The sequence below is a fragment of the Pleurodeles waltl genome, chromosome 10 (genome assembly GCF_031143425.1).
Source record: "Pleurodeles waltl isolate 20211129_DDA chromosome 10, aPleWal1.hap1.20221129, whole genome shotgun sequence".
Taxonomy (NCBI): Eukaryota; Metazoa; Chordata; class Amphibia; order Caudata; family Salamandridae; genus Pleurodeles; species Pleurodeles waltl.
Window position 1 is genome coordinate 576,865,043 of NC_090449.1, and position 25,710 is coordinate 576,890,752.

A 25,710-nucleotide genomic window follows, 5' to 3' on the forward strand; every position below is an offset into this window, starting at 1 on the left:
CACATAGTTTTGATTGTGTCGTCTTCGTTCACGTTGGCCCAGGCGAGCAGGGGGTCGTAGTTGAGGGTGGGAGGAGAGTCTGAGGAGTCGGTGGTTGGCAGGTTGGTTTGGCTGTTGTGGATGTCTGTGATCTTGTGGTGGAAGAAGGAGGCGAGGAGTTGCACAGGTCTTGTGATAGTGGGATGTCGTTTGTGCTGGATCTGGGGTTGGAGAGTTCCTTCATGATGTTGAAGAGCTCCTTGCTGTTGTGTGCGTTGTTGTCAAGGCTGTCTTTGAAGGAGGTTCTCTTGGCAGATCTGATGAGGTGATGGCGTTTGTGGATGGCGTTCTTGAAGGCAGCATGGTTGTCCGGTGTCTGGTCGAGGAGCCACTTTCTCTCCAGTTTCAGGCAGGTTTGCTTGGAGGCTCGAAGGTCCGAGGTGAACCAGCTGGCTCTCTTGTTGGTGCCTCTGTTGGAGGGCTTATTGGGCAGGTCGATAGTGTTGGCACATTCGTTGATTCAGCGCCAGCGGTTGTAGGCTGCGAGGTCAGGATTGCTGGGTTCGGTGGGTGGTTTTTGGGCGAGGCTGGTGTTCAGCTGGTCTTGGCTGACTTTGCGCAAGTTACGGCGGAGGATCTGTTGGGTGCGGAGGTGCATGGTGGGTTTACGGAAGGTGAAGTGGATGCAGCTGTGGTCAGTCCATGGGAGTTCGGTGATGTAGCTGAAGGTGACGTGGGGGCTAGCAGAGAAGATGGGGTCCAGCATGTGTCCGGCGGAGTGTGTTGGAGTAGTGACGAGTTGTCTGAGTCCTAGGTTGGCTAGGTTGTCAATTAGGGTGGTGGAGTTGGGGTCGTTATTCTCCAGGTGAAAGTTCAGGTCGCCGAGGAGGATGTAGTCGGCGAAGGCTAGGGCGTGCCTGCTGACGAGGTCGGCGATGGAATCACAGAACTGAGGCCGTGGTCCGGGGGGTCTGTATATGAGAGCTCCTCTGAGGGTGGTGTTGGGGTTGGTGTGGATCTGGAAGTGCAGGTGTTTGGCGGTGCTTTGTGAGTCGTGGGTGCAGGTCGTGAACCTGATGGTGTTCTTGTGGACGATGGCGATCCCGCCTCCGACTTTGTTGGTGCGATACCTTCGGGTGATCTTGTAGCCATCCAGAATGGCTATGGCGATGTCTGGGGCCGAGGAGGCGTTCATCCAGGTCTCCGTCAGGAAGGCGACGTCCAGGGTGGAGGGGTCGAGTAGGTCCCAGAGTTCAACGGTGTGTTTGCAGGCAGAACGGGTGTTTAGTAGGATGCATCAGAGGTAGTTGTGGTCTGTCTCAGCGGGTGGTTTGGCGATTTGGAGGCTGGTGAAGCTGCAGTTCCGGCAGGTGAAGGGTCCCTGGGTGTGCTTAGGGGAGGCCAGGAAGCAGGCGTGAGCTGGTCTGGTGTTGAGTGCGAGGAGGGTGCTGGCGGTGTAGTGGTGTTGGTTGCCATGGTGGTCTTGGGGAACAGGGGTCCTGGTGCCCGGCCACGCAACGGCTGCCATATAAGGGGAGGCAGGGGCAGCTGGTAGGTGGGAGAAGGTCAGCGAGTGGGGGGCGGGGCCGCAGGGACGCAGCAGCGGGAAAATGAATCGAGAAAGAGGGAGGGGGCGGGCGGGAGGGATAGTGGTAAAGAAATAAAAGTGAGGAAGCCTCGAGATAGAAGGAGGAAGCCTGAAGCAGCGGCAACCGGCACAAGGTGTAGGGGAGCAACCTGCCTGAAAGCAGGGTCAAGGGTCGCTCTAACCACTCCTCCCATTCTATTGCTGGCTGACCAGGTAATGACAAAAACAGAGGAGGTGGTGTAATTGTTGGCACATCCATACAAAACTCAGCTCACAATAAGATTACAAAAAAAAAAAAACTGTAAGCACTTGCACTTGAATAAAGTCACAGCATCCTCACTTGAAAAGCATCACAAGGTACCACACGCTGCATGATCATGGATGTAGGCGCTAGATGAGGTGCTTTGGTAGAGATCTTTCGTGTCCGGCGCATGTGCTCTGTATCAGAGTTGGCGGTCACCCGCTCTTTAATATAATTGCTTCGCTGGCCCTTAAGCTGAATTCTTGTTTTTATAATTGGGTTTGTTAGTAGGTAAATATCCGTTGTGTGGATATAATTTGACAGGAAAGCTTCAGGCAACACGTTGTTTTTTTATCCTTGCAGTGCCTCCCATTGAAATAACTCAGCCCTTAGAAAACAAAACCGCAAAGGAAGGGGAGGTGGTTCGACTTGAATGTGAGCTGTCGAGCGAAGACCAAGAGGTGACGTGGATGAAAGGGGAAGAACTGATTTGCCCTGGGGACAGATACGAAATTATTTCTGCCGGGAAAAAACAATCACTTATTATCCACAAAACTGTTCAAGAGGACCACGGGTCCTACACCTGCGCAACAGCAGCAAACGCGAAAACATCTGCTACGTTGTCTCTGGAACGTAAGTTAAGAGCTATATTTTCAATTAAGAGCTATATTTTCCCCGAAATCCCAGTTTAGCAATCTTTTTTAAAGTAAATGCACTTGCCAGTTCCCTGCTCGCTTCTGCTGTTTATGTTACCACACTTTGCATCAACGGCAAACTTTCAGAGGAAAACATGAGAACAGCGGAAGTGACATCACATCTCTTATACCGTCACAGGAAGGGGCGAGGCGACAACAGCCGTTGTTTTACGCGAAAAGCAATCAATGTATTTGTAAGGATTTGTAATATCCAAATACTGCTAGATAAAACAAGGTTAATAACATACCTTTAACAGATAAGTCTTGTGTTGGTTAGGTCGTACAATGTCCCTGCTTATTACACTGTTTGTCTTTTGTCTATACAGAAAGAGCAGAGTGGGCTATTAAAATTTAAACAACTTATATTAGCTCAGGGAATATGCCAGTTTTGTTATGTGTATTTGTAAAGTGCGCTATCCTCGTGCTGATAACATCATTGATAGCATAAGGCTACTTCAGTAGTGCCCACAACCTAGATAATTCCTAGACACCCGCTTCATGGTTTAACACAGCTGTACTCCCTGCACAGGAGGAGAACAATGTTGTTTTAAATGTGCTTTAGAGTTATTGCAGTGTGTGTGGTGGTGTTGTTTTACCTTTTTTTCACACCAATTGGCACATGAACGCACCCATTGTTTCAAAGAGAAGCTCATATTTGCTAAAATGATTCAATCATAAGGGACTAACTAAAAAAAGGTTCAACCTATCCATCTACCATTCCCCAATTGCTCGATCTCAGCATGTCTGTCATTATTGTATGTGGTATTCTTCTGGTAAAGGACAGTCCTGCATCAGAAAGGTCTATGTAAAGGTGGACTCGTCTATAGACATGACAAAAGATTTCTTGTCTGTCCGCCAGCACTGACAGCCTAACAACTGACTGACATTGGCAGAGTCTTTCCGACATTTCAGAGCCTTTGGCTGTCTGACAATCTTCTGATTTTCCTCAGAGCACACCTGTATATAAGTTTATTGAAAACAGTTCATAGCAGTTGCACTTTGTGATTGACCCTTTTGTTGTGTTATGTACTTGTTGATTACCCAGATGAGTCAATGTAATTTTTTACTTTCCAGTGCCATCTGCTCCTGAGGCAGTAAGCATTAAACAGCTGCTTGAGGAACCCCAGCTGATTGATGGGCTCTTGGGAAAGGAAGATGGAGCGGCCCAGCCCAGTTTGCCACCCGAGGCAGCGCAAGAAGGGGATCTGCATCTTCTTTGGGAGGCTTTGGCCAAGAAGCGCAGGATGAGCCGGGAGCCAACCCTTGAGTCCATCTGTGAGGTGCAAGAAGAAGATGAGAAACTGCGACGTATGAAAAAAGAAGCTGAAGCTCGTGCAGAGTACTCAGAAAGCTATACCTCTGATGACCTAGCCAAAACTGGGGAGGCTGATTTCTCATTCACAAGTTCTGATGATGAGTCGAGATCTGGGACACCATCATTAGTGTCCTACCTGAAAAAGGCTGGCCACTCCACTGTGACCTGTGGTACCCAGGTTCAAACTCTCTCCACTCATAAGTTCTTTAAACACTTTGAGACATCCAGTACTGAGAGTAAAGAGACAATTACTGAAACCAAGGAAGTTGTACCACATGTTGTACCCTCTGAATTAGAGAACATCGATGATGATGATCCTTCAATGAACTATGCTGCTGTGAAAATCCAGGCAGCTTTCAAAGGCTACAAAGCAAGGAAGGTGATCAAACAGCAGGAGTGCCCAGTGTTTGAGGACACATTCAAGGATATTACTGGGGAACCAGGAGGCACTGTCCATCTTGAGTGTTTGGCCATTAGTAAAACGGATATCAAAGCCCGGTGGCTAAAAGATGGTGAAGAACTTTCTGATGGGCGCCATTACCATATTGACAATTACAGTGATGGAACTTGTTCCTTAATTATCACAGGTCTGGACACTAAGGACACTGGGAAATATACCTGTGAGGTTTCCAATAAGTTTGGCACAGTATCCCATAGCGCCAAAGTCGTTGTTGGCAGCCAGTCACCTGAAACTCTTCGTAAGCAAAAGCCAGCTCCTTCAAAGTTGAACACTGAGAGTGAAACTGAAAGCTCATCAGGAAGCGAAATGGATGATGCCTTCCGCAAAGCTGGTAGAAGGCTTCACAAGCTACTCAAATCCAAGATCTCCCCTGAGATGTCAGATGTGGAAGAGGAGCTGTTTGTCAGCGCAGATGAGGGAGACTTTGGCTTGGTCGACCAGCAAACATATCGGGAGGATGACAAGTACATCTACATTAAGTTTGAGGTCATGTCGGAGGCAAGGATTGCTGCCACAAGATTCAGAGAAATGTTTGGAGCGATGGGTATCCCAGTTGAGATCGACCTATTTGACCATGGTGTGAAGAAAATCGAATTGCGCATCATGAAAGCAGGACCAGACACCACAGGACAATCACTAACAGAAGAAAAGCCGAGGCCTGCTTTGCTCACTTCAGATACCGGTTAGTATGCAGTTTTACAACTGGAGTTTATTTCTGCACAAGATGTAAAAATAGAGTAAAACGTTGATTCACACAGTAGTACTTTTCCAATAGTATTTGACACTCCCATGGGTTATGCTACTCATGTATGTCTGTTAAAAGTGAGCAAAGGAGTCAAACTGCCTTCAGAAACGATGGGAGGAAAACCTCTGGAGTAGACGCAGTCAATATCTGCAGGTACATAATTGATCAAAAGCCACTTTGCTTGAAGTCATCACAGCAATGTATCTTGAAAAAAGCCGAAATGATCACAAATCTTAGGAAAATGATTTAATCAGTACAAATATCTCTGCGAAATATTGAGGAAAAACGCATAATGAAATAAATGTGTTGTATGTTCCGAATCTTGTCTACCCCCAAATATGTTGCGTTTTGAATGCATAATGCGGATTGGTCTTTTGACTCAGTGCTGGGCGGGAGCTGCGCTCTGTGTACATCTCTTGATTTATGGGTTCGGCATCCCTTGTCACTACATTGAATGCGTAATGAGTGAACAACAGGCCATGCTTTTTGCTTGAATTTTAGAGTTCCTACATCCGTGTACTGATTAGATTTTTCCACGTGTATTTCACAAACATGATTCATTTTGGGGAATATTATAATATGCATTTTACGATGTCTTTATATCTCTAGTAGGGTGTGCTGTGATCGTGTGATCTTTGTTAAAAAATACACTACATAGGTCAGCTGTTGAATCTTTCTAATAATGCTAATTCAATCATTCACATTCACGCCTGTGAAACCTCGGGAACTGCCTACAGAGAAGTTAGTTGCATTAGGTGCCCCGAGTTTTCTAAAAATGCTCTTTCGGACGGACGCTGCTCACTGCAAACTCTTCACTTTTGAAATGTCCCAGTCGCCGGACTAGATCCAGGATATTTTCATAGCAGCTGCTCCCACCAATTAGCAGGTGACGTCATTGGACTCCGTAATAATGCCACTGCACTTCCAGAAGTGATTGCGTGGAAACATATGTATGCACCACCCAGGCGTGTTTTTAGAATCTTTCTTTCTGTGTGTTTCGATATGAATGAATCCTGAGCTATAATCCCAATATTTGTTGTTTTTCACCAATGCTAAATTGAATTAATTTCAGCAAGGACAGTGTGTAGGGAAATAGCTTCCCCAAAACTACGTCTTAAAGTGTGAAGCAACAAAAAAGAGCACATTTCAGTCACAGATTCACACGATGTCCACTTGTGGTGTCTAAGGTCTAGACACAACTTGAAGTCATGTGACAAATGCTCTCGAATATCCCAAGGGCGATTAGAGAACACAAAAAGCAGAGCTGGGTACAATACAGACAGCAGACCTGCTCCCTACTCTGTCACGTGTCCTTGTGCTGTCCAGGGCCCAGTGCGCACTTAGTCACCACCCTCTTCTAAGTCAGTGATGCAGCCAAGGAACAAGTTGTACCACAAATTCCAAGTGGTACTTGTCCCTATCTTGCTACTCCCCATCCAGGGGGAAGGAGTGCAGCATTCACTCCAAGAACCAAGCTACACTGCCATCATTCTGCTCCAAGGCGGGTCCCATAGTACCGAGTTACTTGGGCCATTGTGGATCTTTACAGTGACCTTGCTGGCTCCCTCTGTAGGGCCTTTGGGCCTCACCAAACTGCAGGGGCTGCCAGTCAGATTTCTTCTGACAGGTCAGCTGACCTGTTTGGGCGTCCGCGTTGCATCCTGCCTGCAGTGGCCCTTGCCTTCTTTCTTGCGCAAGAGGCCTCGTACAGCCCTGGCCCGGACTCTAACTTCAGTGGTGCCAGCACCAGATGCAATCCTAATGACCTTATCTGATCTGGAGCCAACATTATCTCACCACAGGCCTGTGTGTTCACCATGAGATTATGAAGGTGCATCCCTCACCTTGGGATGAACATCAGCCTCTCCCTCAATGCCAGTATTTACGTAGGCCGGAAGTCTTGCTTGGTTCAGATTCTGATGCCATTCAGGGGATTCAAAATGTGCTGCATAGCAAGGACGACAATGACGCAATCAACTTGCTCCTCAGTCATGACTCTGGTGCTAGCTTGCATGTAGATCTACATAATGCTAGAGGTCTAGATTCTTCTCCTGAGATGAGACTGTGGAGAGGTCTCCTTTGCAGTATTAGTCTGCAGAGCATCAGACGTAAGCGACTTTCAGCTACCTACTGTGGAGATTAAAGCAAACCTGCCAGATAAAAATTCTAAAGCCTGGTCCTGCTTTTTCATAGCCCTTACTGCTTTTTACAAAGACCTAATGAAAGCCTTGATGGCAGCCTGGTGTAAGTCATGTTCAGCTCCCCCAATTAGTTGTCCGGTAGCTAGGTATCAAAGGCCCTACCCTAGACCCAAGCCTTTTTAAATCAGCACCCGATGCTTGAGAGCTTGATACTTCAAGGTTCAACTGGCAAGAGGAATCCCAACTAACTCCCTACAGCGCCACTAGACAGGTTGCTGCATTTTAGAATAGAGTCTTACGCTACCTTGGCCCAGAGGTAGAACGAGATGCCTTTTTGGATATGACCAACAAGATCTTGTCAATTATTCCTGATTAACTCAGGAACAGCTTTACTGAGTCAATCTACAACTTACAGGGTGTAGCAAAATACGGTTTGAAAGCTGGTCTGGACCCAACAGACTGTATAAGTTGTGCCATGGGCACTAGTGTCATGACCAGGCACCATCCCTGAATGCACTACAGGATTTTCCAGTGATGTGCATGCATCCATTATGGACATGCTGTTTGATGGTTATAGGCATTTTGGGTTAAAGACTGACTTTGCACTGGAGTGCTTTTAAGACATCCATGTTCCTTAGATTTGCTATCTAAAACCTGTCAATTCAATCAGCAACATCAAATACCAGAGAATATTCTTAGGTCTTGCGGATCGCCAGAGGCAGTCCTAGTAGCCCATACAACAACAGCAAAGCCTTTTTGTGGCTCACAAATACACAGTTATGTCAGGGGCCATGGACACCACCAGTCATAGTAGTCTTCCTCTTCTCCCTCCTCACCTAAAGCAAAAGTTATCAAGATGCTTTGATTTCCCCTCAGAAGGTGTGGTTGTCATTTTATACCTTCAAACCAGTGAGTGTGGCACATCTTTCAAAAAGGTTACACCCTCGCCATCACATCCACTCACCCTTATATCTTATCTGTTTTTGTTGAGGCTTCATCAGATCAGGCCTCCATTGTTGCACAGCAAATCTAGTCGCTGCTAGGCAAGAGGTCTTCCGAAATGGGCACAGAAGTGGGGCAGAGCATGGCTTCTACTTCCATTATTTTGTGGTGCCCAGGAAAAGATGTGAGCTCAGGTTATATTTAGACCTTCGACTTCTGAACACTACCAGTTTGCCTTTCTAACCTTCAAAGTCACCTCAGCCTCACAGGTTTTTCCTGCAGTGTTGTTGGGGGTCGCTACCCATCTTCACTGGTCTGGCTTGTGCATATTCTCATATCTTGACATATGGCTGCTGAAGGTGGGCTCTCTGCAGTCATTTGCGGTGCACCTTCAGATGACTGTCACCCTTCTTTCATCTCTTTGTTCTCCATCAATGATGCTATGTCCCACATATAGATTAAACAGAGGATTCCCTTCATTGGGGCGATGCGTGACACTATGGGGGTCAAGGTCTTTCTTCCCCTGTAGGCAGTCTAGGAGTCATGGACAATCAGGGTGTTATTGGTATGTTTATGGCTCATTCCTGGGTTCCAGTGTGCTGTCAGCTCTGAGGCTTCTTAGTCTCTTGGTTTGGTGTATCGTTCTGTGACAGTTGGTGCATGCAGGCCTTGCATGGAACCTTTACCAGAAGTGGATGCAGACCTGGAGTTGCCTTTCTGACAACATATGCATTTCAGAGGAGGCAGCCTGGGATCATTGGTCATGGCTGAAGGGCAGCAACTTGTCTTGAGATGTGCTGTGGTTCCTACCTCATCAAGAGCTCAAAGTAGTGATAGATGCCTAATCTCCCAGTTGAGATATTTATTTGAGAGATGTCAAATTCAGAGGCCTTTGGGTCCCAGCAGAGCTTCACATCAACTTTCTGGGATATTGTGCTACCATGATGGCCCTTAAGGCCTTTCTTGCATCCATCAGAAGAATCTGGTCCAGGCCTTACTGGAAAACACAATCACCTGGGGGTGGTTCAACAAGCAGGGTATTGTGGGGTCGCATATCCTGTGCCAGGAGACACTATGGGGGTCATTCCGCCAGGGCCGCGAATGACGGAGGCACCGGCAACAGGCTGGCGGTGCTTCCATGCCCATTCTGACCGCGGCGGTAAAGCCGCGGTCAGAAAACCGGGGCCGGCGGTTTCCCGCCGGTTTACCCCCGGCTGGGCGAATCCGGCAGGGCAGCGCTGCAAGCAGCGCTGCCTTGGGGATTCTGACCCCCTTCCCGCCAGCCTGTTTCTGGCGGTTTTCACCGCCAGGAAGAGGCTGGCGGGAACGGGTGTCCTGGGGCCCCTGGGGGCCCCTGCACTGCCCATGCCACAGGCATGGGCAGTGCAGGGGTCCCCTAACAGGGCCCAGGGCGGCTTTTCACTGTCTGCCTAGCAGACAGTGAAAAGCGCGACGGGTGCAACTGCACCCGTCGCACGCCCGCAACACCGCCGGCTCCATTCGGAGCCGGCTTCTGTGTTGCAGGCCACCTTCCCGCTGGGCCGGCGGGCGCTAACATTGTTAGCGCCCGCTGGCCCAGCGGGAAGGTCAGAATGCTGGCAGCGGTCTTCTGACCGCGGAGCGGCCAAATGGCGGTTCCCGACAGGCGGGCGGCAACCGCCGCCCGCCGGGGTCAGAATGACCCCCTATGGGCCTGATTACAACTTTGGAGGAGGTGTTAATCCGTCCCAAAAGTGACGGTAAAGTGACGGATATACCACCAGCCATATTACGAGTCCATTATATCCTATGGAACTCGTAATACGGCTGGTGGTATATTCGTCACATTTGGGACGGATTAACACCTCCTCCAAAGTTGTAATCAGGCCCTGTGTCTCTGAAAATGGCTGGACCTTCCAGGGATCCCCCTGATTGCCAATCACTTGGTGGGTTTGCTGAATGCCATGGCGGACAAGCTCAACATACATTAGCTAGTGGACCACAGATGAATTCTTCATACAGAGGTGGCTCAAGGCATGTTTGACTGTTTACTGCATATCTTGGTTGGATTATTTGGCCATTGCTCAGAACGGGCTTTTTCAGGACTGCTGTGCACTAGAAACTCTGCTAAGAGGCTCCTTGGGAGATGCATTCTCCGCACAGTGGGATTCTAATCTCCTTTATACCTACCCACATCTGCCTCTCCTGCTTTGAGTTCTGAAGAAAATCAGGAAAACCCAAGCCCAGGTCATCCTATTTACTCTGCACTAGGTCAGGATACTGTTGTTCTGTGATCTGTTGAGTCTAAACATTTGCCCTCTGAGTCTTCTAACTTTATCTAAGGACCTTTTGCCTCCACAGCAGGCCAGGGACCTGCACCCAAATCTCCATACCTACTAATCCATTCATGTAAATTGAGCGGTACCAAATAAGCAGATTTGATTTACCTGCTTAGGCAGTGGATGTTATTTTTGCATTTAGGCACCCATCCACCACATCTGTTTATTCTGTTCATTGGGTGAATTTTACAGCCTGGTCCTGACATTGTCAAGTTGGTCCCCTCAAGGTCAAACGTTTGGCTGTGTTGTTCTTTGTACTTACTATCTCTGGCCCAGCAAGGCTTTGCTGTGGGCACTGTTAAAGGTTATTTGCCAGCTATTTTAGCTTAGATTAAGGGGTGTAATGAGCATGGTGGTGGCATGAGTTATGGCGAGCCTTGTGAGTTGCACCCCATACCTGACGAATTTCAGGGCTTTTTCAATTTTGTGTTTGCTGAACCATAAAAGACCTTTAACTGTGTTTTTTCAATGAATATATATTTGTGCGTGTGTATGTAAAACTACTACTATTAAAAACACATTCTTACATAGCTATTGTACTGATTGTGCACTAGTGTGCACACAACATGCAAATATATAAAACAAAATGAAATAGAAAATGAGTGGCTCACATTGATTCTTATACTTTTTTTTAATAAACTTCATTTTCTTGTTGCTCTTTCTTAAGCTCCCATGTTTGTATCCGAGCTTCGAAATCAAGAAGTTCAAGATGGCTACCCAGTGAGCTTTGACTGCGTTGTCATTGGCAAGCCACAGCCAATTGTTCGCTGGTTCAAGGATGGGAAGGTTGTTGAAGAAGATGACCATTACATGATCAACGAAGACCAGGAGGGGTGTCACCAGCTGATTATTACTGCAGTGGTTCCCTCCGACATGGGAGTGTACAGATGCTTGGCTGAAAATAGCTTGGGAGTCTCTTCAACTAAGGCTGAATTACGAGTGGACAGTGAGTATCCATTTGGTAGTTAAGTAAGAGGCTGTTAACTAGACACAGAACACCTAAAACGAGGTCATTGAGTTTCAGCTCAGTTGCACTGTGAGCTATCTGCTTTCCCACCGAAGCAACACTTAATCATGTTATTTTGTGTTCAACAGTGACAAGTTCGGACTATGACACAGCAGAAGCTACTGAAACTTCATCCTACTTCAGTGCCCAAGGTTACCTGTCCAGGTAAATTATCATTTAAATCATACATTCATATGATTAAAGGCAGGGAGTCAATGGGTCATTGTGTCTAACTACATTCTAATAATTTGAAATTATTGCTATACTACTGTGGAACAATATTTTATTAAATTGTTGCTAATCACATCATAAATTCGGGCACAAGACAAACGAGTGGCCCAATAATTGGTATGATATGTATCGCACCTGATAAAATCTGTCTCAGCAGTGTTGGAATTTATTGAGTGTGATAAATGCCACACAATTATGGGTTTTTGTGAATGCTGTTCATAAATCCACATCTACTTGTAAATACCAGGCATTTTTCTCAGATGTGCGTGTCTGCTACTCATCTCATCAACTCATCTCATCAACTCTGCAACTCATCAACAAACTTATCATTGCAACATGTGCGGTAACATGTACACATGTAAGAAATTGGGCTATTGGTTGAGAGGGGTGGAAGCCCTACTCAGGCAAGAACCTCAGTCCTTGTCAAGGTGAACAACAAAAGTGATTAAATTAACCTGTGTTTGAACCTCTTGTAGCTTGACACAAACAGTTAGATCTAACCTAGAGGCAATGTGTAAATATTTATGCAGCACACAAACTGAAATAAAGTGAAAACACCACACAATAAAAATCCCCAACAATTTTTGACAAATATGGTACAATTTAACCCATTAGCTTCTGGGCCTTTCCCCATCTCCTTAGTTCAGAGCCCTTTTTTCACTATTTGAGGTAGTTCTCGCTTAGTCCTTCATAACTTTTTGTCCATATAAGCTACTAAGAGTTTGTGGGTTCCCCTGGAGGAGACCAAGATATTAGCCAAAATATAGCTAAAAATGTGTTCTTTTAAAAAAATTGGGACATAGGGCTGCAGAAGAAAGCATGTGTTTTTTTTCCTTGAAAATGGCATCAACAAAGGGTCTGTGGTGCTAAAATCACCATATTTCCAGCTTTTAGGAATAGGCAGACTTTAATCAGGAAACTAAATTTATCAACACCATTTTGGCATATCCCAGTTTTACTATTTGTTTGTGCTTTCAGCCTCCTTCCAGTAAGTGACAGAAATGGGTGTAAACCCAATGCTCGATCCCAGACAGCTAAACATTTCTGAAAAGTAGACACAATTCTGAATTCAGCAAGGGGTCATTGTGTAGCTCCTTCAAGGTTTTCCTACAGAAAGTAACAGCTAAAATAAAACAAAATATTGAAATTGAGGTGAAAAAAAGAGCAATTTATGTACACGTTTTCTTCTATAACTTTTTCCAGCTATGTCAGATTTTTGAAAGCAATATATTATTTCGTTTGCTGGACTCTTCTGGTTGCTGGGATATATATTGCTTGTAGGTTAATCAAAAACCCCAGGTACCCAGAGCCAATAAATTAGCTGCACCTTGCAATGGCTTTTATTGTATACTGGGTATACAGCAATTCATTTGGTGAAATATAAAGAGTCAAAAATAGTTATCAAGGAAACCTTTGTATTTCCAAAATGGGCACAAGATAAGGTGTTGAGAAGCAGTGGTTATTTGCACATCTCTGAATTCTGGGGTCCCCATACTAGCATTTGAATTACAGGGCATTTCTTAAATAGACTTCTTTTTTACACACTGTCTTACATTTGGAAGGAAAAATGTAGGGAAAGACAAGGGGCAATAACACTTGTTCTGCTATTCTGTGTTACCCCAAGTCTCTCCATAAAATGCAACCTCACTTGAGTGGGTAGGCCTACAGCCCGCAACTGGAAATACAACATGGACACATCACATTTTTCCATTGAAATCTGACATGTTTTTTGGAAAGTGCCTACCTGTGGATTTTGGCCTGTAGCTCAGCCGACATCTAGGGAAACGTAGCAAATGTATATATTTATGGAAAGTAGACACCTAGGGGAATTCAGAATGGGGTGACCCGTGGGGCTCCCACCAGGTTCTGTTACCCAGAATCCTTTGCAAACCTCAACATTTGGCAAAAAAAACACTTTTTCCTCATATTTTGGTGATGGAATGTTCTGGAATCAGAGAGGAGCCACTAAACTTCCTTCCACTCAGCATTCCCCCAAGTCTCCCGATAAAAATGGTACCTCACTTGTGTTGGTAGGCCTAGTGCCCGCAACAGGAAACATCCCAAAATGCAACATAAAGGCATCAAATTTTTACATTGAAAACTGACGTGTTTTTTGGAAAGTGCCTAACTGCGGATTTTGGTCTCTAGTTCAGCCGGTAGCTAGGAAAACCTATCAAACCTGTGCATTTTTTAAAACTAGACACGTAGGGGAAACCAGAATGGGGTAACTTGTGGCACTCTCACCAGGTTCTGTTACCCAGAATCCTTTGCAAACCTCAACATTTGGCAAAAAAACACTTTTTCCTCACATTCGGTGATAGAAAGTTCTGGAATCTGAGAGGAGCCACAAATTTCCTTCCACCCAGCATTCCTCCAAGTCTCCCAATACAAATGGTACCTCACTTGTGTGGGTAGGCCTAGTGCCCGTGTCAGGAATAGAGCACACAACGGTCAATGTTGGTCCTTACATGAGGACAACTGTTGACCCTGGGGTGATCCATTCCTGATGCAGGCACTAGGTACAGGCACTCAAGTATGGTATAGTTTTTATCAGGACAGTTGAGGAAACACTGGGCAGTAGGAATGTTGTGGATCCCAGCATATTCCTGTAGTTTGTGTGACAGAAATGCAAGAAAAAATAGAGTTTTTACTAAATATTTTAAGTTTGGAGGGTATTCTGGGTAAGAAAACTTTGGGTAATCCACACAAGTCACACCTCTGTGCACTCCCCCGGGTTTCTAGTTTCCAGAAATGTCTGGGTTTGATTGGTTTCCCTATATGGCCGCCGAACCCAGGACCAAAAACACAGGTGCCTTCCTCACAAAACCAGATTGTTTCGTGATAGATAATTTTGATGTCTCAATAATACGATTTGGGTGGTAGAATTTGGGGCTGAACTAAATTGGGGAGTGCCCAAAAGAGCACTTTCTCTGTTCTTGACGGCACTTGCACCTGCTCTCTAGGTTGGGCAAACCTGCTACTGTCCCCCTGCACAGACTATGCCGGCGAAGGGACAGCTGGACTGTCCTCATCACCTCCTTCACAATCACTGGAAGAAGAGTTATCAAATGCAACTCTTCCAACTGAAAAATCACTCCCAGAGTCTGTGCCATTGTCCTATCCCTCAGATGATGTCTCAGTATCTGATGTCTCAGTCTCTGATCCTATGTCAGAGCTGTCCTCTATAACCCAAGTTAGGGCTTGAGCAGCAGTCATCCAACGAGATGCCATCTCTGCCTCTGGCTAAGCTGTTGCTCTAAAACACTAGACAGTCACAAAATTGCTGGTGTGTGTGTGTGTGATACGTGCAACAGTAGAGGTCACCTTACCTTTGTTTCTTACCTCAATCAGCATATTCTCGCAAGACACTCAAAAAAAGACACACTATTACTTCACCTTGTCACATACCAGTCGCCACAGTCTTTAGCGCCTCTAGCGCCCAGTCCAACATTCATTATTGGTGCTCCCACTCCCATAACCTCCTCCTCGGATTCCTTCCCTACCACCCAGAAAAAGTGCCTCTCCACAGCCCTTGCACATACATTTAATTTGTATTATAGTGCAAATAATGGCTGGCTTTACTAATCCACTAAGCTGTGCACATAAAATACAGATTTGATCTTTGCAATAGGCAAATCAACCTTCTGCACTACTTTATGGCATCAAAACTGCCACTAGACAAAAGTCAGATCTTTTTGTAGCAGAATACATAATCACAAGACTTACTTGACTTTTTTATTGCAGCCTAAAAGCTACAGTTGAAACGTGTCAGTTGAAGTATGTGCATTGTTTTGAAGACTCAAGCTGCAACTGCAAGAGAACTGGTGGCAAATATATATATATATATATATATATATATATATATATATATATATATGAAAAAAAAGATCACTTTTATATGTAGGTGTGGTTTTCCTAGGGGCCGATCGCAGCCTCCAGGGAAACCCCACACACACATTGACAAAAGTGATCTCTCTTGATATATATATATAAAATATAAAAAACATATATATATATATATATATATATATATAGATACAGCTATATATATAGATATAGATATATATAGATATATCTATCTATATAGATATTATATCTATTTAAATATATATATATATATATATATATATATATATATATATTTTTATAGCTGTATGGTTTCCCTGGGGGGCCATAGTGGGCCGGGGGAAACCATACAATTATAAAAAAAATATTTGCCCCTACATGGGGTCGCCCTGCTCACAGGCGACCCCCCTGTCAATTTCATTTTTTTTTAAATATATTGTTTTACATTTGTTAAACCCCTGCGGGGGGTGCGATCGAACCCCTCCAGGGGTAAACCTACTTTAAAAAAAAAAAAAAAGAGCCTGTGCGGGTGGTGGGGGTGTCAGGACGGGCAGCCAGTTTTATGAAGGGGCCGACCCCCAGGGCCAGGAAACCATTTCAGGAAGGCCTCGTTTGAAAGGGGAGAATCTCCCCTTCGAAACAAGGCCTTCCCGAATGTCGGGGAGGCCCGTTTTCCCCATACTGCTGCTTCCTGCTCCCGTAGGGAAAACTCATAGTGATGTCACGTCACAAAGGGGTGGGTGGGGGGTTGGGAGGTGACACAGAAGATCTTCCGTGTATCCCGGGGTTATTTTAAATTTAGTAAAAATCCTCCATTGCGATGTACCAGAGGATTTTTTAACTGCATCCCTGGTGTCGGCCACTGGTCGTGACACTCACCAGGGAGGTGGTGCGGGCATCGGCCACTGGCCGACACCTGCACCCAAGGGGTTAATAAATAAAATGACAAAAATAACAAAATCCAGTCAGTAGAACCATAGAAATAGAATTTAAAAGTTTTTAGTGGAAATATCACCAAGAAACACAAAGCACCACTTGTGGTTATTTGGTTGTGCTCGAACTAGGTAAAATCACAGGTTCAGACCGACTAATGGAGCACGGGAAGGATACAGGAACAAAGCTTGTCCCACTGAAAAGTTACCTTCTCAATTCTGGTGTGAGGAGTTCCAGTCGTGTTGAAGGCGGCCTTGAGGCGTGAGCTTTCGGCACTCAGAGATGGTTGAGTCTTGCGGATGCTTTGGCATGAAGATCTGGGCATCGCTGGAGCCTTGTGGCGGTGGTTCATCACAGAGGATCGCTGTCAGAGTGATGTGAAGGTGAGGGTCATCGTGGAGGGTTGCTGTCAGAGCAAAGAGCACGTCTTGCTGGAACTTCACACTGGTAGTCATCGCAAACGACAAAGTCTTTGTGAGAATGGGCCTGTTCACTGACTCAAGGAGCTCAAAATTCCATGATGTTCACCTTTTTCTTTACCAGGAGCTCTCATTGATGGCAGCCAAGGGTCAGGACCTCACAGATTAAGACTAACTCCAGCAGAGGCCCACATCAGGACTCAACCAGGTTCAGACAAGTCCAGTTCCAGCTAATCAGTTACAGGGAGGCCTCTGGAAGTTATTGTGTCCCTGTAGCTCACAAAGGGACCAACTGAGACTTAGGGTCATTCTGGGTAGCCTGGGTTCAAGGCAAGCACGTCCAAACTGCCTTTTTCTGACAGCAAGGCAGTCTTTCAGGCAGCATAAGAGTCTTTCTTGCAGCAGGGCAGTCTTTCACAGATCATGGAGTATGCCGATATGGGGCCTGGGAGTGCCACCTTTTATCCACAGTTCTAGCCTTTGTGTGGGGGCAACTGCTAGCTCACACTCAAACTAGTTCTGACTAGTTTAATCAGTCCTTACTGGGTTTGGCTCCCAAATATCTAGGCAGGGCAGGCATGATGTCTGATTCCTGTGTGTGTGCTGCAGCAGGGCCCTTTAAAATGCAACCAGGGCAGGGTACAGTTCTTTCCCACTCATCCTGCCAGGAAGACCCTCATCCAGCCACACTAATGCTCTTCTGTTCACTGTCTGTGCCCAATACTCATTCTTGAAGGGGTAACCATTAATAGACAGCAGGAAACTCTCAGACAGGCATCAGAAACTTTGGGCTGGGAAATGTAAACGTTCTAATAGTGTAATTTTCAAAATATACCCTCAAATCTGACTATCATTAAAGAGGCTTTTAAATTGGAGTGTAAACATAATTTCTGTATCTGCTCTCAATCTGAAATTAGCATTTATTTTTTTAAATAAGGTTACTCAGTGTTAGCCTATGGGAGAGATAGGTCTGAAAAATGATTTTAGGATTTTTTTCACTGTCAGAAGATATAAGACTTAAAATACATGTCCTGCTTTTTAAATACCACCATACCATGCACCCTGCCCTATGAGCCTTTAGAGCCTACCTCAGGGATGATTTATAAATACTAAAAAAAATAAGATTCAGGAGGGCCTAAAAAAGATTTAGGCCCTGCTAACATTTTATTTTGCCATTTCAAAATGGATCTTTGAAACTCCACTATAGGCTATGGTGGCAGGCCTGATGCATGTTGTACAGTGCTACTTTAGTGGGTAGCCCAATGAGTGCTGGTTCCCACGAGTAGTATTTAAACTACAGGCTCAGGGTAAGTGTAGTACTATCTACTACTGACTTACAAGTAAATTAAATGGTCCAAACAGAATTATACCATTTGTTCCAATGTATCTGATAGAGACCCTTGCTCGCCGCCAGGTGGCGTCAGTCGACTCCGCGTCTGTCGTTGGTGTCGTGGTCGCCGTGATAACATCACAGTTGTATATAGGTACCACTTATTTCTCTCCGCACAAGCCTATGCACAGGTCTGGAGAAGAGCTAACCTCATTCTTTTTTTGACTGACTTTTCAAAGCTTTGTCTATGTTTTTTGTTCACCGGGTGCATCAACATGTTGTCCTGGAAGACATGATTCAAGCCGTGTGACTCCTGTCACCCCATAATGTCGGTGATGGATCCGCACCATGTGTGCTTGTGGTGCCTGCAGCGTGACCATGACCCGAAGTCATGCTCCGAGTACCAGGCCACAAACCTGAAGGCTTTGAAGGAGCAGTCTCTAAAGCTCATTGAGGCCCAGCACTTGCCACTGCATCGCTCCCGGTCTCGTTCGAGAGGAAGGCCATGAGACCGCTCGCGGTGCCATCATCACTCGTCCGAGTCGCACTCCAGTCGTCGGGACATTCAGGTCACAAGAAGAAGAAGCCAAAGAAAAACAAACATTTTTTGGTTTCACCCTGTTGCTGGGACAGTGCGATGCAGGAGAACTGTTGTCGGTCTAGGCCTCCATCCTCGGAGCCTGCTTATGGGTCAGCTCCGCACCTCCCCAAGTTTCTAGGAGCAAGAGTCACTCCTGCCCAACTCAGAGAGTTTTACGAGGTCATGCGCCTAATATTTGGGCAGTCCGACCCTCCGGTTGTGTCTTTGGGCCCAGTAGGGTTTGTGGGGGCTGCCGCGGGTTCAGCGCAGTCAGCTTTGGCCTCGGCTCTGGAAGTCATTCCAGGATCCCTTACTGGATCCTAACTGATGCCGGTCTTGCCATTGCAACCTTCCCCAGCACCAGTACAGAAGTCGACACTCCCAGTGTTGGTTGCGCCGTCGATCGAAGTTGACCCTATATACATTCCCGACCCTGAGCTGGAACAATGTCTCTCAACGCCAATTCTGACTTCGACAGGGACCTTGCTCCCCAGGTTGGATCCTGACCCTTATGCCTATGGGTACAGGTATGGTATGGACCCCTTGGAATGCCGGCTAGATGGCCCTGATATGAACTGGACTCAGGAATTGGGTAAAGCCAGTGGCCTTGACACGTACAGTGGCTACGGAGGAGGGAGCTTTATATTCAGTGGTGGTGAGGAGAGCGGCTGAGGTCCTGGGCCTCGAGCTGCCTGTGGTGGCTGTCAGGACTAATCTCCTGACTGTCGTGCTTCAGCCTGGGGCTTCCAAGTGTGAACCCCTTTTTGTCCTTCAATGAAGTCATCACTGATGTCCTGCTGGGGATGTGGTCTAAACCCAGTGGTGGGGCTCCTGTGAACAGGACAATCTCCCACAACCATAGGTCTGCGCCTAATGACCCTAAATTCCTTACCCAAAATCCTGTACCTTATAGTTTGGTCATCCAGGCTTCTTCCTCTTCTGGTGCATTCCCTTCCGCACCCCTGGATAGGGAATCAAAACGACTGGACCAACTTGGGAAGAAGTTATTGTCTTCCTCCAGTCTGGCATTGCGGTTTGTGAACACTGCATGCCTTTTGGGCCGCTACTGCCATACTTTATGGGTTGCGGTCATGCAGGTGCTGCCACAGGTCCCAGAGGAGGCCTGGGCCATTCTCTCCCAAGTTGTTGCTAACGGGAGAGATGCAGCCTAGTTCATGATTCGTTGTGGGCTGGACTCGACTGACTCACTAGGCAAATCGGTTGCGTCAATGGTGGCCTTAAGGTGCCACACTTGTTTGAGGACATCCTACTTTTCAGGGGATGTCCAGCAATCGCTTATGGACATGCTCTTCCATGGCACCCTTCTCTTCGGAGACAAAGCGGACTCAGAGCTCGTGCTCATCCCGGGCTAAAGCCCTCAGCCTCAAAGCTGCTCCTTGCCCCCTCAGACCACTCTTTGCCCCTTTTCTGGCTACGGAAGGGGCACCCAAACATGTCCTATTTTCCTCCAGCCACCGTGCCGTGCATGCTGCCCAGCTTCTGCGTGGACGCGGGATTCAACATCCCCGGGGCTCAGGGAACCAGCAGTTGGCCCAGTCCACCCCCCACCCCAAAACACGCCCCAACTGCAGATTCCAAACCTTCTTAGTCTGTCGCTTCATTACGGGCCAGTTGGAGGCAGGTTTTACCATCACCTGTCCCATTGGGAATTACATGACAGACGGGTAGGTTTTGCTAATTTTCTGAAGATGCTACTCCCTCCCCTTCGAGACTACCTCTCCAGCAATGCCACTATCCTACGATCAGATGATGGAGGATTACTTGGCACTTCTCTGCAAGCAAGTTACAGCTCTCTTTGCCAAGGGAGCCATAGAGAGGATCCCTGTGTCAAAAGTAGACTGTGGTTGTTATTCCCACTACTTTCTGGTACCCAAAAAGGACAAGGGCTTCCGTTCTATCCTAGATTCACAATCTCTTCCTCAGAAAGAAGAAGAACAAAATGCTCTCTCTGGCTCAGGTCCTATCTGTCCTGGACCTGTAGACAGGAGGGTGGTGTTGGACTTGCAGGACACCTACTTTCACATTCCCATCCTGCCTGCCCACTGACGTTACTTGGGGTTCGTGGTAGGTCATGAGCATTTTCAATTCACTGTGCTCCCCTTTGGCCTTACCAGCCCCCTTCGGGTGTTCACCAAAGTGACGGCGGTGGTCACAGCTAATTTGTGCAGGTTAGGGATTTCAGTCTTCTCCTACCTCGATGACTACCTCGGCCCTGGCTGTCATCTCCCACCTCCAGACTACAGCGAACCTCCTGCATTCGCTGGAGTTCACTATAAACGTGCTGAAGTCACACCTGACTCCCTCTCAGACTCTCCCTTTCATTGAAGCTGTTCTGGACACAGTGCAATTTCGGGCCTATCTTCCAGAGCGGTGGGTCGAAGATATTCAGGCTATGATACTGATGTTTTAGCCTCTGTCCTGGGTTTTGGTAAGAAGGGCTCTGAGGCTGCTAGGCCTTATGGCCTCCTGCATCCTGCTGGTCACACATGCCAGATGGACCATGCCGGCTCTGTAGTGGGACCTGAAGTTCCAGTGGGCGCAGCATCAGAAGAATCTCTCCAACATAGTACAGATCTCGTAGGGAACGGAGCAAGATCTGAAGTTGTGGCTTTCTGGAGCTCAAGGCAATCAGGCTTGCATTGAAAGCATTCCTTCCCTCTCTCAAAGGGAAAGTGGTACAGGTGTTCATGGACAGCACCACCACCATGTGATACTGAAATAAGTAGGGCAGGATGGGGTCACGGACTGTTTGTCAAGAGGCCCTGCATCTCTGGATGTGGCTGGAACATCAGGGCATATCCCTAGTGGTTCACCATCTGGCGGGCTCTCTGGGCGCCAGAGCAGTTGAACTCAGCTGTCAATGCATGGTAGATCACGAATGGTGTCTCCACCCGAAAGTGGTACAAGGTCTCTTTCAGCAGTGGAGAGAGCCTTGGTTAGACCTGTTCACCTCCGCAGAGAACACACAATGTCAGCTCTTTTGCACACTGGAGTTTTCAGGCGCACTCGCTCACCGACCTTTTTAGTCTCGAGCAGAACTCAGGCCACCTATGCACCTTTCTGGCAATACCACTTCTGCCCAGAGTTCTCAAGAAGATCAAGAATGAGCAGGCACAAGTAATTCTTGTGGCTCCGGTCTGGGAGGAAGAGTATGATATCCCGAGCTTCTGAGTTTGGGCATTGATCCTCCACTCAGACTGTCTCTTCAAGCGGATCTTCTGTCGCAGCAGCAGGGGATGGTTCTCCACCCAAACCTGTAAAGTCTCCACCTTCTTGCATGAAGATTGAGCGGCGGCAGTTGACAGCATTCGACCTTCCGCCCGACGTCTGTAATGTTATCTTAGCAGCCAGGTGTCCTTCCACCAAAATGGTATACGAATGTTGGAATACATTTATGACATGGTGTACCAACAAGTCTGTTGAACCCCTTTCTGCACCTCTGTCTGAGTTTGTTTTGTTTGTACTCTCTCTTGCCGAGCAGGGCTCTGCTTTGCGCACACTTAAGGGCTATCTGTCTGCCATTGTTGCTTTCCTCAGTCTACCTGATCAACCTTGTTTGTATAAATCTCCCATTATTGGGAGATTCCTCAAGGGTCTTACCCACATGTTTCCTTCTACACTGTTCATAATGCCCCAGTGGGATTTGAACTTGGTATTCACTTTCCTCACAAGTGCTCCTTTTGAGTCTCTTGTCATTTTCGGCTTCTCACTTTAAAAACAGCCTTCCTTGTAGTCATCACCTTTGCACCTAGAGTGAGTTAGCTGCAAGCTCTTTCTTCAAAGCCACCCTTTGTCTTTGTCCATTCTTATAAAGTATTGCTTCGTACCAGGGTCTTTTTCTTACTTAAAGTGGTCACGCCCTTTCATGTAGGCCAATCCATCACCTCACCTACTTTTTATGCACTCCCACATTCTTCTCATGAAGAGGGGATCCAAAAAGAGCGTTGGCATTCTACCTTAATTGTACCAAAGACCTCCCGGTGGATGATAACTATTTCTTGGTTATGTGGGTGCAAAGAAAGGATGGGCAGTGCAGGAAAGGACCATTTCTACATGGGTTGTTCTCTGCATCAAAATGTGCTATGCTTTGGCTAAGAAGCAACACCCTGAGGGTTTGCGTGCTCACCCTACCAGAGCAACTGCTGCAACCACTGCATTAGTAAAATGAGTAAATAAAACAATGGTCCAATAGGGGGAAGTAAGACTCTTGACTTCCTGGGAAAATATCTTTAACCAATCTATCATAATGTGTACATTCTGCAATCTTTCATATTCTATTATATAGTAAATACATGCTTCTGTAATAAAAAAACAGTCATTTCTTCTTCAAATTTAGTCATTGAAGGTCCTCCTAAAGTGATGGCGCAGTGAAAGTGAATAAAGTGACAACAAATTTGCAATTGTGCTCTGTACAATATATACAAGCTGTGGTTAAAACATACATTTTCTACTATCTTCTATCAGAGGACTCAAATTAATTCTGAAGTCCAGAAGTCACTTTTTGTTTCCTAAAAAATCCACAACATCAATATGTCGAGGTTTCAACCTCATCTGTGTAGACCAATCTATCTGGGGTCATTATCAGGACTGTTAGCTTTTTATATGCGTTGGCATGCAGAGTTCCAGTCCTGGACATCTGCCAGGCAGCAACGTGGGCATCCCTGCAAATGTTCACTAAACACTACTGCCTGGACAGTCCGCAGGGACAGGTACTTTGGCCGTTCTGTCCTGCAGGACTTCCTAGTATGATCTTAGTTTGCAGACCCACCACTGGGGATGGTATTGCTTGGGCAACTGGAAGTCTCTATCAGATGAACAAGTTACGTACCTTTGATGATGAATTATCTGGTAGAGACATATTCTAGTTGCACCAGGAACAGTGTTCTTCATGGCTCCATAATTCTGGTGTAGAAATTCGTGAAAGTGTGGCACCTAAATACGACCGCAACATCATCACGCCGACCACAACACCATTGTCGGTGCACAAGGGTACTGCTCAAAGAAACTTTTCCTTATCCAGTCTGACGTCTGGGGAAATTCTATGGTAAGGAATCTGCAACTAGAATATGTCTCTACCAGATAATTTGTTACTGAAGGTAAGTGACTCTTTAGGGAGAGAGCACAAGCAGTTTACCAATGGTTAGCAGGGAAAAAGTGCATAGAGTCCTAAAACCCAACAAAAATGGGTTCAGCAAAGAAAGGCATTGGAAGGCAAGAATCTGGGGTGATCATACAAAGAGGATCGCGTCCAACAAGCACTAACTAGACCACCAGGAATAGAAGATTAAGAGTTGTTAACTAACCACAAATTAAAATAATAATATGTCTCTGACTGAAAGGGTTATAGAGATAGTTCTTACAGGTGTGAAATCAGCACGGCTGACTCAAGCCAATAAGTTTAGGTCCTATGTCAGGGCTGTACGAATTTTGGGACATCCCGTGTCTTTGGGACTGGAATGGCAGATGTTGGAAATATAAGGATACGTGGTTGGTCAGAGATTGCATGCTCACTATTAATTAAGCAGGAAAGCGACTCAGCTGCAGCTACGTAGCAAGTTATCTGGTATTTCTTCAAGGTAGCTGGGCTGTGAAGATAGCTTGTTTTTGTTTCTTTTAGACATCTTGCACATGGGTTCTTAAGTTAGCTGGCCTTTGAATCGCTCTTCCAGTGATCAGGGGGCTCAGCTCCTTCATAGGTCACAGTACAGGGGCCTCCAGTAATTCATGGGTGGCCTCTGAATGAAGGAGAACATTCCACAAGCAAAGGTTGTAGTCCTGGCAATGCTCCAGCCCAGTGTGAGTGTGCAGGTTATCCTTTCTCAAGTTCCAGATGATGAGCAAGTTACAGGCTCAAGAGGGGGAAATTTTATCCTTCAGATGAATACTTTTAACTGCAGATTTCTTACCTTAGAATACATACCCAGGCACTAGCCTGGGTCCACACACTTATCTCAAGCAACACTCCAGAGCCGCTAGATGGTGGTGTGAGGCTCCGCATTGACACTGTACCACTCTGAAAGTACAGAGCAGAGCCGCATATAAGCACCACCCGAGCAAGCTGATGACAATTTCTTTCTTTCTGTACCTTTCGATGTGGATCAGGATCTCTGCTTCGACTTTCATCGGCCTTCCATGCCTTGACTGCTGAAAGCACATGTCAGACACAGACCTTCAGAAGGTGTGTCTGCGGTATTTGTGCTTGGGACATGAATCAACGGTCATGTTACAAATGTGCCCTCATGCACCTAAAATCGATCTGGGATGCAAAGCTGTATGTCACCGAATATGAGAAGTTTGAGGCAGCGTGTAAGTTGCTCTCCAAGACACGGGTGTGGACACTATCTCGCTCCTGTGGCCATTCCTACAAAACGTCTATTTCATGTGGTGCTGGAACAGTTTTTATAGTGGAGGTGCTGGCCAGTAACATCACCTCAATAGGGGCATAGGGTGGATGTTGCAGTCTGTCTTTAAAAACAACGAATGGTGCCAGAAAAAATATTTTTGAATTGTCCTTTTGTTGTTTATTCTCCTTCTAAACTCTGTTAAAGTATTATCGGCGTGCTGCAACATGTGCTTCACTCCTAGTTCCAGCTCCATTGTCTACATTGTAGTTAATGTCTTCTGGTAAGCCCAAATACTAATACAGAAAAGCAAAGTGGCACTCAGACCTATCCAGCCACTCTGTATCCAAGGACATCATTGGCTATGCCCCGGTTGTGGAAATGATTCCCAAACTGATTACTATATGCCATGATTTGCCCACGGCATCAACAATGCCGTAGCAGATTGCCATTGTGCAGATTTTTGGTGGACTTCCACATCAATCTGTCATATTTTTTGGCCCCTAGGAACCATAGGGGCCTCGGTTATTGCTGGCAGATCTATCTCAGCATCATTTGACCCCTTAGGCCCCGTACCTC

At 46.3% G+C, this 25,710-nt stretch overlaps 1 protein-coding gene across 2 annotated transcripts in view; it reads left to right on the top strand.

The window, feature by feature from the left end:
* OBSCN (obscurin, cytoskeletal calmodulin and titin-interacting RhoGEF) overlaps window positions 1-25,710 on the top strand; it is a 1,961,032-nt gene that overhangs the window by 876,304 nt on the left and 1,059,018 nt on the right. For both annotated transcript variants that reach the window (XM_069211034.1, XM_069211033.1), the window contains 4 exons: window positions 2,172-2,441; window positions 3,578-4,960; window positions 11,092-11,370; window positions 11,520-11,595. In XM_069211034.1, the coding sequence (XP_069067135.1) occupies window positions 2,172-2,441; window positions 3,578-4,960; window positions 11,092-11,370; window positions 11,520-11,595 (2,008 nt within the window). The remainder of the gene's footprint in view (window positions 1-2,171; window positions 2,442-3,577; window positions 4,961-11,091; window positions 11,371-11,519; window positions 11,596-25,710) is intronic.